The sequence below is a fragment of the Aquarana catesbeiana genome, linkage group LG02 (genome assembly GCF_042186555.1).
Source record: "Aquarana catesbeiana isolate 2022-GZ linkage group LG02, ASM4218655v1, whole genome shotgun sequence".
In the NCBI taxonomy this organism is placed as follows: domain Eukaryota; kingdom Metazoa; phylum Chordata; class Amphibia; order Anura; family Ranidae; genus Aquarana; species Aquarana catesbeiana.
This window is the reverse complement of record NC_133325.1, coordinates 181651766-181668313: the sequence shown is the minus strand read 5'-3', so window position 1 is coordinate 181668313 and position 16548 is coordinate 181651766. Positions and strand designations below refer to the sequence as shown.

The following is a 16548-nucleotide window of genomic DNA, read 5'->3' as shown; positions in this document are numbered from 1 at the left end:
GGGCTTTCACACTGGAGCGGTGCGCTGGCAGGACGTCAGGAAAAGTCCTATCAGCAGCTTCTTTGGAGCGTTGAAGGAGCGGTGTGTTTACTGCTCCTCCACCACTGCTCCCCATTGAAATCAATGGGGCAGTGCTGGGATACCGCCGGCAAAACGCCGCTATTGCGGCGCATTGCGGGCGGTTTTAACCCTTTCTCGCCCCGCTAGTGGCCGAAATGCGCCGCAAATCTGACGGTAAAACGCCGCTATAAATAGCGGCGTTTTACCGCCGACGCTATAAGCGGCTCGGTGTGAAAGGGGTCTAATGGATTCCCAATAAAGATACAGATTTTTTTATGCTGGAAGTGCCGACATCTCTCCTTTCTTTGCACTACAGGCTTGGTCGCGAACCAGACGAGCACCCGGCTCTATACAAGGGCACGGGATCTCACGGGTCACCTGATGAGGGGCACGCTCTCCCTGTCATTTCTCAGTTGCTGCCATGTGATTGGCTGATTAGCAATTTGTGTTACCAAGCATTTAACAGGTGTACCTAATAAAGTGGCCGGTGAGTGTAGAACCTTGTTAAAATAGAAGGGACTCATGTGAATGGTCGTATGTGCTGAAAGGTGTTGAAGAAAATGTGGTGCTGTTATATACATGAATAAATAAATGTGTATCTTACCCATCTAGACCAATAGTGAGGAAGTCCAGATTACCAAGAATTTTGGTGCAGTTAACAAATTTATCAATATTACTAGAATCCACCGTTTGGTATTTACTACCAGGTCCTGTTCCTTCACAGGCTGTGAAACAGAAAGAGATGAATCATAATAAATGAAATATGGAGTCTTAAAAACAAAAGTTCAAAAAAACAAAAGATCTTAATGGCTAGTATGAAAGTGTGCTGGGAAATATTTACTATAACACTCTGTGTACTGCTGTGCCCATGTACCCTTTTCACACATATATATATATATATATATATATATATATATATATTTAAATTCATAAACATTAGAGTTCCTTTATACAGCAGTACAGCAAAAACCCATGATAACACAATCGGTGTGCAGACTTGTCATTTTACCCTAAAGAAAAACTGCTTGTTTCATTAATTTATTAAACAGCATTATAAAAACAGAAACAACCATCCAAACTGAATTTGTATAGGACAGTTTCTTATTAGCAATTAAAAAGCAATTTTCAGTCCTTACTGCTGCAAATAGCAATCCTTATAACTTAAAGAATTGAGATACTAAGTAAGGTCTTGTTCTAATGGTCTTAGCTCAGTAATGAAATCCCTAATCATGTAATCAGAATCTAATCAGATTTTATGAATTCATCTATAAGGATTTGCTGCCACACGATACAGTAATTTCTGATATCACAAGCACTCACTATATTTAAAGTAGCTGACGTTCTCTAGCAGGTAGATACCAGATTTTGAACAATATATGAAGCAGATCTGTTTCATGCCTTAAATTCTTATGCTTTTGCAAGGACTAATGCCCTACTTTACATATGAAAACCAATTCGATTTCAGCACTGAAGCCAAAGAAACATTATTTCTGTCTAGTTACTTTTATTGCAAATTTTTATTCCATTGACTGATTTACTGTAATAAATAAGGACCTAGAGGCCCTCAGAATCCAATCAATACCTTTAGGGCATAGGCCTGAACATGGTTCACACATCTTCACCCCAATCTTTGTAACTTCCATCTTGTTGCTGGGACAAGCGCGAACACAGGAATTCTGATCCACCACAAAGTTATCTAGGGTAAGTAAAAGGCACATATTCCCTTAACAACTATCATATCAGCAAAACTAATATAGATATAAATACAGAAAATGAAATCTTAATGTAGCCAATACAAGAGCATGTACACAGAAACACCTTCCTTTAAGAATATTATAGTGGTTCTAAAGTCAAAATGTTTTTTACCTTAATTAATTCCCTGCATTAAAGGGGTTGTAAAGGCTCATGTTTTTTCACCTTAATGCATCCTATGCATTAAGTTGAAGAAACACCTTGCAGTCGCCGGAACCCCCAGCCCCCCCCCCCCCCCCCCGTTTTACTTACCTGAGCCCCGAATTTCCGTCGGTGTGTCTCTGCCGTCACGCTCTCCATGGGTTCCTGGCTCTTGATTAGATAGATTAATAGCAACGCAGCCATTGGCTCCCACTGCTGTCAATCAAAACCAATGATGCGGGAACCGGGGCGGGGCCGAGTCCTGCATTCGGCCTCTATGGACGGCGAATGCTGGACTCGGGAGTGTGCCCGCAAGGTAAGCCAATGGGAGAGCGCTTCTCCTAGGGGGTTATCTAATGTGGGGAGGAGCCGCCGAGAGACCCCAGAAATGGATGTTTGGGGCCACTCTGTGCAAAACGAGCTGCACAGTGGAGGTAAGTATGACATGTTTGATATTTAAAAAAAATAAAAAACAATCCTTTAATATCACTTCAAGGCACACAACCTGTCCCCCCCATTCCTAAGCACTTATCGGGATCCTTTTACTGCTCAAGCACTGTCCGAGCTGCAGCACCAATTGACTAACTTCTTGGTCTCCTGCTGCTGTCAGTCAAACTGAAATCCCAGGCAATGTTATCAGCGCTGCTCAGCTCCCCTCTGCTGGACAACAGAATACCTCCCATTCTACTTATCTTCATAGCAAAAATCCGTTGTCCAGCATTGGTCATCTGGACAGAGCAGACAGCACTACTTTGGAATTTGGACAGTGCGGTGCAGCAGAGGCAGCGCTGTCAGCTCATAACAAAAAGAAGGTCACTGGGTTTCTGGCGGAATCAACCACTTTTTAAATTACTAGCTTAAAAAAAAAAAAATATGGGGAAATGTGCATATATTGCAGAGATGTAATAAAAATAAACTTTTTTTTTTTAATTTTGCCCTGATATACAATTTAACAAATACACCCATCAGTTTCATAGTTAAAATGTATGTCAGGGCAACATAAAAAAAAGAAACATGCATCTTTGTAATACAAGTACATTTCTCTAGGTTTTACCCTTAATTATTAAGGACCCTGCTAGTCCAAAAACTATACCTGCGGAGTTGGCAGAAATGCACTCAGCTCCTAATTACCTTTTGTAGTCTGACATCACAGTATCTGTTTTTGGACTGAAATCATATGGAATAGTCTCAAATTGTCTCTTGGTAAACTACAGAAACCACCCCCCCCCCCAAACTCATCTCCAACATATAGATACTAATGCTGGCTTTACACCAGTAGAATTCCATTTGAACATTTGGACAAGAAAGTCCAAAAAAAAAATCACTCGTCTGACCATTTAACCACTTCCATACCGCGCAAATTCCAGCACTCCTCTCCTACATGTAAAAATCATAATTTTTTTGCCAGAAAATTACTCAGAACCCCCAAACATTATATATATTTTTCATCAGACACCCTAGGGAATAAAATGGCGGTCATTGCAACTTTTTATGTCACACGGTATTTGCGCAGTCATTTTTCAAACATGATTTTTTGGGGAAAAAAATCATTTTCATGCATAAAAAAAAACAGTAAAGTTAGCCCAATTCTTTTGTATAATTTGATAGATAATGTTAGGCTGAGTAAATAGATACCTCACGCTTTAAAGTTGCGCACACTCGTGGTATGGCGCCAAACTTCGGTACTTTAAAATCTCCATAGGCAATACTTCAAATTTTTTTATAGGTCACATATTTAGAGTTACAGAGGAGGTCTAGTGCTAGAATTATTGCTCTCACTCTAACGTTTGTGGTGATACCTCACATGTGTGGTTTGAACGTTGTTTACATATGCCGGCGCGACTTATATATGCGTTCGCTTCTGCGTGCGAGCTTGCGGGGATGGAGGTGTTTTAATTTTTCTTTTTTATTGTTTATTTTATTTTTTATTTTTACACTTTCCTTTTCCTTTTATTCCTATTACAAGGAATGTAAACATCCCTTGTAATGGGCTGGAAAGCATCAGATCAAAAAAAAAAAAATGAACGATCTGACGCTTTCCAGCTGAGTAAACGGTTTTGTTTGCATCAGGTGGCCTGGATGTGACATCATAAAGTCGCGCCCGGGCCTCCAAGAGTCATAGAGATTGCCGGGGACCACCTGTTCCTCAGAAATCTCGATGCCTTCCTTCCGGTGCCTGCGGATTCCTTCTCCGGGTCCCCGATCGCAGGGGAGAGCACAGAGAAGCACCAGAGGGCGGCGGGAGGGGGGGGGTGTCCCCTCCCGTTGCCAGGAAGAATGATCAAGTGGCTCAACAGCCACTATGATTGTTCTTGTGGTGTAGGGAATCGCCGGCAGAAAAAAACGATATCTGGATGATGCCTGTAGCTTCTCATCTAAAAGGGGGCCTCAAATGTACGGGGGGGGCTCTGATGTGCTGGGGAGGCTTCTGATGTGAGGGGGGGACTTTTGATGTGATGGGGGTGTCTGATATGAAGTTATTTCGTGGAGCATTTTTATTCATTCATTTACCTTTTATTTATTCGTTTATAAAACTTATTTTTTTGTTTTTGGCCTATGAATATTTAAAAATTATACAATGTGTTCCTTGTACTAAAACGTTTGGAGACCTCTGCTATATATGCTTATTTGTTACGTTTTTTCAGGTTTGCGTAAACAAGTATCTTTATGTGCGCTTTCCTGTATGCATCACCTACAGTCACCTTACTTTCTCCACATCATCTGTTATCATTGCCAGCCCTATTTTGTACTTTGCATTTCTCAGTCCTCTCTGAATTTTCAATAAACTGCATACAAAAATTGTACTTATACAGAAAATATGTCCCTGCCTATACATACGGGGGCAGTTCTTGACACATGATCCTCCATATTGGAATTTAGCATCAGGGCTGTGTTCCATCTGACCGGTCACCGGGTTGTAAATCAGCTGAGAACATCGGGGTACACAGGTTCCATTATCATTAAAGTTGCGACAAGACTGTAAGTAAAAAAAGGTACACGTAAGGGACATATTTGGTTGGTCTCAGGAGGCCCCGGCTGAAATTCAGTTTACAGTACTTACAAAGCACTGAGTGTTTAAGGATCCAGTGCAGCCTCCAGCACACTCATCATGGCAGCATTCTGTGGGGGCTCGTCCATAGCAACGGCCATTGCACTGCTCCGCACAAATGTTCTTTGTCACTGCAGAAAGAGAGAATACAGTAGATTGCTTATATATAAAATAAGTTCATAATTCTGCTATAACAACAGCTGGCATAACGCTATACCTCCATAGGTAATACTGCCAGATCTGGGACTCATTTACAAATCGACCCAACTTTAATTGATCACACAACAATTACTGGACAACCACTATATTTTACAATCAAGAGTTAAAGCGATATTAAACCCTCCCAACCCCCCCAAAAAAACATATTTTGCAGCTTACCAATCCTTAAAGTGGACATAAAGGCTAATATAAGTCTGCTTAAAAATGTTACCTCCTCTTCCTCTTACCTATACTGGATACCATTTAGAAAAGAGAGCAGTATAAATACCTGACATGAGCCAAAATCAGCGGTTCCCCTGTGTCAGGGAGCACTCAACAACAGCGCTGAATTCACAGAGCTGTAATGTCACCTGACGGCGTCCATTGCCGCTGTTGTGGGTGCTCCCTCCCATCTCCTACAGCAGGGGAGCTGCTGCTTCTGGATCACCCAAGTTGAATTAAAAAAAAAGTATTTATACCGCTCTCTTTTGTAAATAGTATGTAACATAGGTAGTAGGTGGCGGGGAGCGACTTTTTTCAGCACACCTAAATAAGCCTATACTTCAACTTTAAATGTGGTGGCTGCTTTAGTTTTTCTCCTTTAGTCATTATTCCCTTATTTCCCTAGCCAGTAACACAGGTCCTATTTAAGGGTGGCTCATCTATCTATGGAGGAGCAATGGAGTTACCCTTTGACAATAAAACTGTTTGGGGGTAGTGTTAAAGACTAGCAGATTTCGGTGGACCTTCTTTAAAGTGAAACTTTACCCATAACAACTTGATAAAAAAATAATGTTCTTTAGCAAGGAACATACATTCCACAATAATAATAATGCTACCAAAATTAGTGTGTGGTGTAAATTGCCTCCAGCAATGCTCCTGTTACTCCTTGCTGGAGGCGGCCATTTTGCTGAAGCCCAAAGCCCCAGCAGTAAATCATGAAGCAGAACTAAACCCATCAATTTGCCAGTTTCAAAATTCCTGGAATGCTGGAAATGCAAACTGTCACATTTGATTGTGTCCTCAACCAAACTGTCAAGCCATCAAATGGCTGGTGTCATAACTGATCACATCGCATTTGCAGCACAATGGCAGTTGCAGTTCAAACTGAAGCAGCTTCCTTGGCTGTAAAGGATAGGAGGGTATAATTCTGCTTTAAAACGGAGTTCCACCCAAAAGTGTAACTTCCGCTCATTTGTCTCCTCCCCTCCTCCGGTGCCTCATTTGACACCTTTCGGGGGGGGGAGGGGGGAGCAGATACCCTTCCCCACTTTCGGGAGACCATGCCGTGGCACATTACATCAGCAGTTCGGCTCCCTCCTCCTCCCTCCTCCTTCACCCGCTGCCGGGCCAGTAGGAGAGTGCAGCAGTGCCTCACGCATGCGCAGTAGGGACCCGGCGTGAAGCCGTAATGCTTCCCTTACTGGCAATGGCGGCGGCAGCACCCGACAGCTAATGGAAACACCAGCTGCGGTGTGACATTGTTGGACTCCAGGATAGGTAAGTGTCCTATTATTAAAAGTCAGCAGCATGTATGTAGTAGTATGTGTAGCTGCTGGGTTTTAATTTTTGCAGGGGTGGACGGACCTCCACTTTAAGGCTGTCAGCAGATCGGCCTCTACAAACTCGGCAGTGCTTAAAAATGGAGAGCAACTGAGCATGTGCAGAGCAGGGTGAGACAGCATATTACTGGATTTTAAACAGTATAGACACTTATTTTTAATGTTTTACATAGCTATACCCCCAAAAGGGGTCAGCCTGAAGTGATCTAGCAGGACTTCATTTTCTGACTAAAGTTCCACTTTAAGTGACTAAACAGTTTAATCTCTTGGGATAACTTTACATAGATGAATAAAAGCTGACCATTGTAAGCACCCCTTGGTTTGACTCAACCCTCTAACTGCCATTTTTGCAGCACAGCTTGGTCTGTTAAAGGAAGTTGACACATAACAGCAGGGAACAGGTAAAAAAAAAAGTTACAGAGGGAAAAACAAACACTGCTGCTTTAATGCTACTGACAGGCTGCATCACATATATCCTTTTTTATTTTGCCTTTAGAACCACTTTAAACAATGACAGGACCTACCAATACTTACCTAAACAGTAAAACGGGAGCTATCTTAGCTCTTGATTTGTGGCAATACCTCTAATTTATTAACTTGTTTGGGGTAAAATGTAGGACCCATGAGAGGTTTCAATGCTGTATGTGCCTTGTAGCCTCCCTGCACCCTCATTATACTAATCAGAAACGTCACAGTTCTCAAACATGCAGCAACTTTCTTGGCTTCATAAATTCATCCCATTTTTTTAAAATAACCTGCATGCCCATATAAGAGCACTTTAGCTTTGGCTTTGAGAATTCTTCAGTCACATAAAAATATTTTACAGCAATCCTGCCCTACTAGTATAAAATGATTACTGACGTCATTGCTTTCATTGTCAATAGAGTTTTGAAATGAATATCAAGACACCAAGTACTCACATTTCTGGCAGTCTCCCTCTTCTGCACTCCAGCACTTTCCATTACAGGCAGGGTGGCAAGCGTTACCTGCATTAATGAAGAAAAAGAATGGTCAATGAATATTGTGAATCCTAAATAAATTTTAACGCCATACAAAGCCATCCACAACACTGCCCCCAGCTACATCATCCACCTCAGCAGACATCGCCAAATCGTCCTCTCTGCTCCCTTGTTACCTTTCCCCATGCTCACCTCCAAAACTTCTCCCATCCTCTGAAACTCCCTACCGCAGAATGTCAGATTAGCTCCTACCCTGTCCGCCTTTAGGCGATCCTTGAAAACTCAAGGATTATTTCTTTCCTAATAAATTTTATGGCCACATTAATATTTCTGACTGGTTGCAATAAACTAATTATCAGGAAATGCCAGGACATACACTTGGACAAATTTTTTTTGTAAAATGTGTAGCACCCTGCCCTAGAAAGGTTATATTTCATTTTTGGCACCTCTGTAGTCAGTGAAGTAGTAATTTGCTTCCTAGGTCTGTTTAGGTCTCCTTTGGTGGTTGATTACTCATGCCTGCTTCTGGGAGATTCCAGAGAATAGGGTAGGAGGGTCAGCCACTGAAGTTATGAATTTTTATTTGTTCTCAGCCAATCCCTGGGAGGGGCGCCCAGAATGAGGATATGGGAAAAGATAAATGTTTGGGAAGCTTCCTCTGTGTTCTTGTCCTGGGACTTCTGGTCTTGGGATGTAGCCTGTGTACTGGAGAGCTAATGTTAGGCCTCGGCAGGTGCTTGGCTGAGGGCCTAAGGGAATCCAGATTCAAAGATACTTGCTGGAGGGCCTCACCTATGAAAACTGAACTAAATAGGGATCCTTTTATCACAAGAGAATGTTTAATGGAAGCTGGTGGGCGTCAGCTGTCCTTGGACATTGTGAGTAGGACCCTTGCTTAAGACTCCAGAGGGGTGATTTACTAAAGGCAAATAGACTGTGCACTTTGCAAAGTGCTGTTGCACTCTGAAAGCGCAGTTGCTCCAGAGTTTATTTAAATGAGCAAAAGCAAAAATGCATTTTTTTTTTTTTTCCTTGCACGTGATTGGTTATTGTTTGCAAAGTGAAGCTTTACCTAATTTACTAAGCCCTGGAGCAAATGCATTTGCAGAGGGCAACTGCACTTTGAAAAGTGCACAGTCTATTATTTGCCTTTAGTAAATCAACCCCCGGGTGTGCATGTGCTTAGGGGCTAAATGCCAGGAGTTGCTGTATGGACTGGAGCTGCCCATAAAGAGTCCCAGATTAACAAGCTATCCTCTTCACCTCCAACAAAGGCTGCTGCTAGAGGTTTTGTGATTAAGCCCTGGTTCACACCTGGTACAATTTGACTTGTCAAATTGCATGTCAAATCGGTGGCAATTGTCGGCAATGGCACCGTCCTAATCGGTGCAACGCTGTATTTGTGGCGCTGCACTGATTACTGTATTACTTTTTGCGATTTCGGGCTGCGATTTACATTGACATCTGTGCAGAAGTCTACACAGATGTTTATGAAATCACGGCCGAAATCGGGACTGACATGCAGTAGTGAAATCGTGCGAGTTCAGCTGAACTCGCATGGCTTCATTCCCGCAGCTCAGTGTGAACCTGGGCTTAGATATAGGACTGTCCTATATCTGTTTTGCGTTTTTTACTATCTTGCACCCCATCCCACTCTCCTGTTGGTTGGTACAATAAATTCACAAAAGACAACCCCTTGACTGAGCCTGTGTGTGTGTGTGTCAGTGTGCTTGGAACCAATGTTGGGCCTTGCAGACTCTGAACTGGTGAGGGAGACCTGGGTTATGTTCAGCGGGGCGAGCACTATAAATGTATTTGCCATGTTAATTCTTTATCTTCTACTGAATTTAATTTCTGCTGAAGAATTGCCACTAGGCCTGGCTGTAGAGTGGTCCGGGGTGATATTCGTGAAAACACCGCTCAGGATCCACCCACTCAGTTTAATCAATGACATTCTATAAATGTAATGTTGCTGTGGAACAAATTAAGATGGAGGTGTGCTGGTGATTTCTCTAACTCATTAGGGCTTCTGCACACAATAGTCAAAGACATTCCCTTGCTGCCCTGAATTTGCTGTAACTAAGGGACTAGTGATTTTCAATGCAAACCCTAGAAATTAATAAATAACAAAAATATTTTACAAAAAAAAAAAAAAAGAAAATACAGAAATTACAGAAATAAAATATATAACTTCATCTTGTTTTGGCTGCAGATCAGCTTCAAAAGAGCTGGTTCCAGCGACATTTCACTACTGTGATAACATTTATGAATGCTAAAAAAATAGCTTCATCTTATAAAGTGTTTACTTTAATGCAGAGGTATGGCTGTTGTCTTGAAATAGGATAAGAGATGGCAGAAGTTGTGCAAAGGCAAGGTTTACTTTGGCTCTCTGGTGGCACGAGCTAATATTTGCTAAAAGGGCTTGTGGAGCTGAACTGTACGGCACCTGAAATTAGCTTGTGACCGTCACCACACATATATACGGAGTTAGGCCAAGTTCACACTGGTGTGACACGACAGTCATACCACTTTGGATCCGACCCTGCGATCTGAATTCCGACATGATTCCGACTTCATTGAACAGGGATCCGACTTTGATCCCCGACAATACCAGGCACTGTGTCTGGTATGAATCTTTAGGGGGAACTCCACACAAAATTAAAAAAAAAGGCATGGGTTCCCCCTCCAAGAGCATACCAGGCCCTTCGGTCCCAGATCCCGGCCCCCACCCTATGTGAATGAGTATGGGGTACACTGTACTCCTACCCATTCACCTAAAAAAAAGTCTCAAAAAGAAAACACAGTACACGTTTTTAAAGTAATTTATTAAGGCAGCTCCGTTGTTTCTTCCGATCTGTTCTCCCCTCTCCGGCTCTTCTGCCTCCTCCGCTGACGTCTTCTGCCTCTGCCGATCCTTCTCCCCTCTCCGGTTCTTCTCCCTCTGTCCTGGTGCGCGGTGTGCCACCAGGAAGTGGCCCTTGTTCTCATCAACATGGGGACAAGGTGCTTTGGGGTGGGGGGGGCGCAGGGCCCCCCCTGCCCCAAAGCACCCACCCCCCCATGTTGAGGGCATGCGGCCTGGTATGGTTCAGGGCACTCGCTTGTCCTCACCCTTTTCCTGACTTGCTGGGCTCTGTGCTCAGATAAGGGTCTGGTATGGATTTGGGGGGGACCCCAATGCTGTTTTTTTCGGCGTGGGGGTTCCCCTGAAAATCCATACCAGACCGAAGGGCCTGGTGTGCTCTTGGAGGGGAACCCATGCTGTTTATTTTTTTAATTTGGCATGGAGTTCCCCTTCAAGAATCTCAGAGCACAAGTCGCATGGCAAAGTCTGGTCTGTTAAGACGGTGATCCGAATTTGATCCAGCTTCAGTGATATTCAATGGACTGAAGTAGGATCAAAGTTGGACCAAAGAAGTGCAGGGAGCATTTTCAAAGTTGGAACGACTTGTGTCAGACTATTTAAGACAGCTCCCATAGGGAAACATTGATTTTCACACGGAATCCTGAGTAGGACAAGCAGGTATATTCAGTAAGTTAAACAAGCTCAGGTATAATGAAAAGCGCCTGTCGCAACCAATTGGATAAGAATATCTTTCAACTCAAACTCAAATAAAGTTGGTCATATAAGAATATAGTTCACTTACTATTTCATAAGCAAAGGCCAAATTGCAAAGTACAGAATTCAAAGGTATCTAATCAGAATTTAATGTTTAATGATCTGACTACGTTAAAGTGATGAAAAACTATTTTTTATATCTGAGTGCATATCGCTGCTATTTCCAGGCACATATGAAATAAATGATTTTTTCAGTTCAGTTATTCTAGTTAAATTAACTATGTTTTTATACTTGGGCTGACACACACCATCTAACAGTTAAAATCAAGTTTGAGTGGATGATTGATGGGCGTATATTTATTCTTTTCCCAAATCCTTTGGCAAGCTCCTATATGTTGTTTGCATTGTTTTCAGATGTGGATTTGGCTTCATGGATGAATTTGCCCTTTAAATAAGGCCATTTACGTTATGCCATACTGCAGTGTCTAATATTATTTTGTAGATTGATTTGGATTACTTAGGGTTTAGAGAGAATCCATAGAAGACCTCCCTGTGATATAGGAGGCACGCCATATCCCTCTCCTCTATAAAATGTTATATTTGATCAGAGATGAATAATTGATAAGGTAACCTAGGCAAGAGCTTAGGGCCAGGGAATGTCCAGGGGGCCTGGCTGCAACCTTCATCCACCTAAAGTAAATCTGGGCTATAGCGAGCTGGCCAGAGCTGTACACCTGCCTATCACTTCACAAGACAGGATGAACTTGTAGGCAGTTGGTATTTTATTGGGTGCTCAATACCAATACAAAGGGACAGCGGTTAAATGATAAGTTCACCTTTGGGAACATGCTACATGTTCTACCCCTTTTTAGGATGAAACATGTAACGGGTTCCCACTCCTGCAGCGCCTCACTGATCCGCTGCATCTAGTGGCAGCAAGTGGGCTGTCACTATTTTTAAAAATGCAGCCGTGTATGGCCGTCGGCTTGTAGTTCTCAATGAACTACCAGGGAGCTGTTGAATGCTCTGGTAGTTCATTGTCTCCTCCTGTCAGTGTGTATCTGTCTGCCCATATGAGGTACAAACAGACAGATACTGAGAAGTCTGCAGGAGCCCTGCATGGAAAGGCTTTCCAGGCTCCTAGTAAAAAAAACAATAAATGTACATCTTTTTACCTGCAGAAAGATGTGCATTTATTTTTTATTTTTTTTAAAAAAGGTAAACTTATCGTTTAAAGTGGTCAGTGCTCCTACCATGCATAGGCCCCCCATTCTGCCCTAATTCATTTCAGCATAAAAATGACCTCCAGAAAGGCCTTTTCTGCTATCTTCTTGCACTTTTTAACATTGGACATACTTTAACATAAGTAAAACTTGAATTTGTCTACAGGTGTCACCGACTGTAAAAATTTCATCACTCCTTTGCAACACAATGGACAACTATAAGGAGTGGTACAAAAATATGTGCAGTTTGAGAATTTCTTTATTTGACTGACATTCTTTGCAGTACTTCATACAAAACAAATTGGCCTCTGCCTCTGAAGGGCCTTATAGTCTAACGTCTCTAACACAGTCATATAGACAGTATGGTCTTTGAGAATGGAAGCCAATTGACCGATCAGTATGTCTGACTGTCAGAGGAAAAATATTTAATGGCAATGTCAGTGACTAGAAATATATAATAAATGCGGAGACATGTCCACTGACATCCGACCCGGTCCAATCCACTAAAAGCAGACGGATGGCCCTACGTCCAGGTCCATTGCTGACGGATCGGATCGGGTGAGATTTGATGAAAACGGACATGCTGTCCGTTTTCATCTGATCCCTCCATAGGCAGCAGCGGCGCCTGACAAGCCCCTCCCCGCTCAGTGAGCAGAGAGGGACCTGTCATCTGCCGGCTCAGCGGAGATCAACGGACTGGTCTCCCGCTGAGCTGGCGGACCGAGGCGGACTCCGTGGAAGCGGAGTCCGCCTCGTGTGAAAGGGGCCTAAGTGAACAGATAAAATTAGATAGATATAATTACTTTTTTTTTTACAAATCATAGGTATTTTGTTATATACCATTCCGGATGTAGGGACAGGTATATAAACAGGTGGAGCAGATAATAGATGTATATTATATACAGGTACAGTAAAACCTTAGTTTAAGAGCATTTTGCAAGACAAGCAACATATTTTTTATAAATTTTGACTTGATTTACAAGTGATGTCTTGATATACAAGTAGCGTCATGTCAAAACTGAATATAAAAGAGAAGAGAGGCATTTCTAACTGCAGCAATATGGTTAAATTTAATGAAGGTACAACATTGAGCAACATATTTTTACACTTAGTAGCGCCTCTCTTCTCTTTTATACTATGTAGCTCCTGCTGGATTTTGCTTCTAGTCCCCTTGTGGAGGCTTCCATTTGTGGATAGACATTTTATGGTTACACAACCTGGTCACACTGCTATAACCTTTTTATATGGATTATAAACTGAAGGACCTATGAATAATGCCGCAAACACACAAGCAGACTTTTCTACAGACTGGGTCTGACAGTCTTTCTGACGGACTTTCGGCTGACTTCGGACTTTCCTAACGAACGGACTTGCCTACGCACGATCACACCAAAGCCGTACGTGATGACGTACGACCGGACTAAAATAAGGAAGTTGATAGCCAGTAGCCAATAGCTGCCCTAGCTTTGGTTTTAGTCCATCGGACTAGCATACAGACGAGCGGATTTTTCGACCGGACTGGAGTCCGTCAGAAAGATTTGAATCATGTTTTATTTCTAGGTCCGTCGGACTTTTGGGGAAAAAAAGTCCGCTGGAGCCCACACACGGAGTCCGGTCTGCCAGACCAAGTCTGCCGGAAAGTCCGCTCGTGTGTACACAGCATAAATGGCTGTGGAACAAATCATTTGAGTTTCCATTATTTCTTATGGGGAAATTTGCTTTGATATACAAGTGCTTTGGATTACAAGAATGTTTCTGGAATGAATTATGCTCGTAATCCAAGGTTTTACCGTATGTTTACTGGTTAGACCAGAGCAAAGGTTGGAAATAAGTACATTAGCACTCTACATGAGGTTCAAGCATTGATTCTGAAGAGAACTCACATATTATACATCAGGAATGGCTGGGTTGCCATTTGGTGGTTAAAGTAGAATAGTACCCTGATGCAGAATGACGACATAATAATAGAATACTGATACTCAGAGTGACAGAAAAGAAAGGCTAATAATCAGAACCTAGAAAAGGAAACAATCTTTGTTTTCGCTGATACAGTGACAGAGCTTTAGGAACTAGAAAATGACAGTGTAACAATAATAGCAATTCATTGTATATGAACCTTTCGTGTCACTTCAGGATAGCTTCCTCTTGTACTCTGTAATTACTGTTTTTCTGTTGCCTTAAAATTAAGCTATGGGTAACCTAAACCTATACTGGAAGAGCTGAAACATGTTGCAAACAGTATAAGATGTCAGCTCATATCATTTTTGCAGTATTGTCCAATGATTGGCCCTCCTAAGGCCCCCCAGCTTTCTTAAAGTCATAATTTGCATAAATGTACATTTTTTTTCGTAAAAATAATAATAAAATAGTGAGTATTCCGTGGAGCTGACTTATAAAACATTCACAACATCTCATGCTGCAGGAATAAAGGAGGCCATGAGGTGATATGAGGAACAGCTGATCAGGTAGGTCTCCAAAGCTGCAAATAAAAAATTATGGGTTCCAGTTTAGTGGGTAATCTTCTATCTAGGGTTGCCACCTCATCCTTTTAAACCCGAACACATGAATTACACAGGTTCTGAAGCTAATTAAATGCGGATAAGGCAACAAGTGAGTTTAATTACCACCTTAATCAGCCACAGAACCAGTGTAATTAATATCGTGTTTGGGTTTAAAGGGATGAGGTGGCGACTCTACTTCTATCCCTCACGAAGATTCACTTAGTTAATAACATGCGTATTATAATGTCCTGATGCTACTGTGTAAAATCTGAGTTAGAGTGCAGTGTAAATATATAATTGAAATGTTCTCTCTGTTTATGACCTTGTGTTGTTTGCCCCACTTTACCAGAAGTAATTTCACATTGCCCACACCCAGCGTCAGGCAGAGGCAAGAAAGACACCTACCTGGGAAGTGGTGCTGTGCAGGCACTTTCTTGCCTCTGTAGTACCCAGCCATCCCCTGAACCATGCATGACCAAGCTGTCAAACTCACAGCTTTGTCCTGCAGATTATACAGTGATGCTCTCCCTGTGTACTCTGTAAAAGCTTTGGGCTTCAGGCGTTTGGCTTCAGGCAATTTGGAGTGGAGATGTGAACCATTTCCATAGAGAATAATTGATATTTTCTCCTCCAGTGTTTTTGAGCTTTGAGCTTCAGGCGTGGTTCACACCTATGCATTTTTAGTACGTTTTCAGTTTTGCAGAAACACACTACGGTCCATTTAACATGTTTTCCTATGGATGTAGTTCACATCTGTGCATTTTATGGAAAGGGCCAGGGATTTTTCCCTAGCATTTGGTACCATAGACTTTATTGGATCAAAAATGTGTATTGAAAAATGCAAAATGCACCGGAATATGCAAACTGCAACCTGCATAGGTGTGAATCAAGCCTAATACTACAAAATGTTGAGAGGTGAATGGGACCTTAGGCTCGATTCACACCTATGCATGTTGCTTTTGAGCGTTTTTGGAGGTTTTTTTTTCATGCTTGCCGCGTTTTTGAGCCGCGTTTTTGCCGCATTTTAGCGGCGTTTTTGCCGCGTTTTTGCCGCGATTTGCGTTTTGCGTTTTTTTTTTTTTTTTTTTTTTTTCATTTTTTTTACAGTCTTACAAAAAAATTACAAAAAAAAAAAAAAAAACGGCAAAAACGCACCAAAAACGCACCAAAAACGCATCAAAAACGCTGCAAAAAAGGTGCACTTGCGTTTTTGATGCTTGTCCATTGAAAACCATTACATGCAAAACGCTGCATTTTGCATGAGAAAAAGTCCCCGACCCTTTCCAAAAACGCGGAGATACAAAAAAGCATTGATGTGAACATGTTCCATAGGAACCCATGTTAAAAAATTCCCGTGCATTTCTGCAAAATGCAAAATGCATCAAAAAACGCGCTAGTGTGAATGGGGCCTAAAACAGGGCTCTGTATTCATTTCTGAAATTACTGTTATGTGTTAATGTAAAAATAGAAAGAAAAAAAAATTGTTTTTTTTCTTTCTTTTAAATAACAATTTAGCCTTTTATGAGCCCTTTGTTATCCGTATT

At 41.9% G+C, this 16548-nt stretch overlaps 1 protein-coding gene across 1 annotated transcript in view; it reads right to left on the bottom strand.

The window, feature by feature from the left end:
- The window catches only part of ERBB3 (erb-b2 receptor tyrosine kinase 3), a 138593-nt gene that overhangs the window by 45466 nt on the left and 76579 nt on the right, over nt 1-16548 (bottom strand). The window contains exons 5-9 of the mRNA XM_073613974.1: nt 7683-7748; nt 5015-5133; nt 4792-4930; nt 1643-1756; nt 665-785 (exon numbers count right to left, since the gene is read on the bottom strand). Of these exons, the coding sequence (XP_073470075.1) occupies nt 665-785; nt 1643-1756; nt 4792-4930; nt 5015-5133; nt 7683-7748 (559 nt within the window). The remainder of the gene's footprint in view (nt 1-664; nt 786-1642; nt 1757-4791; nt 4931-5014; nt 5134-7682; nt 7749-16548) is intronic.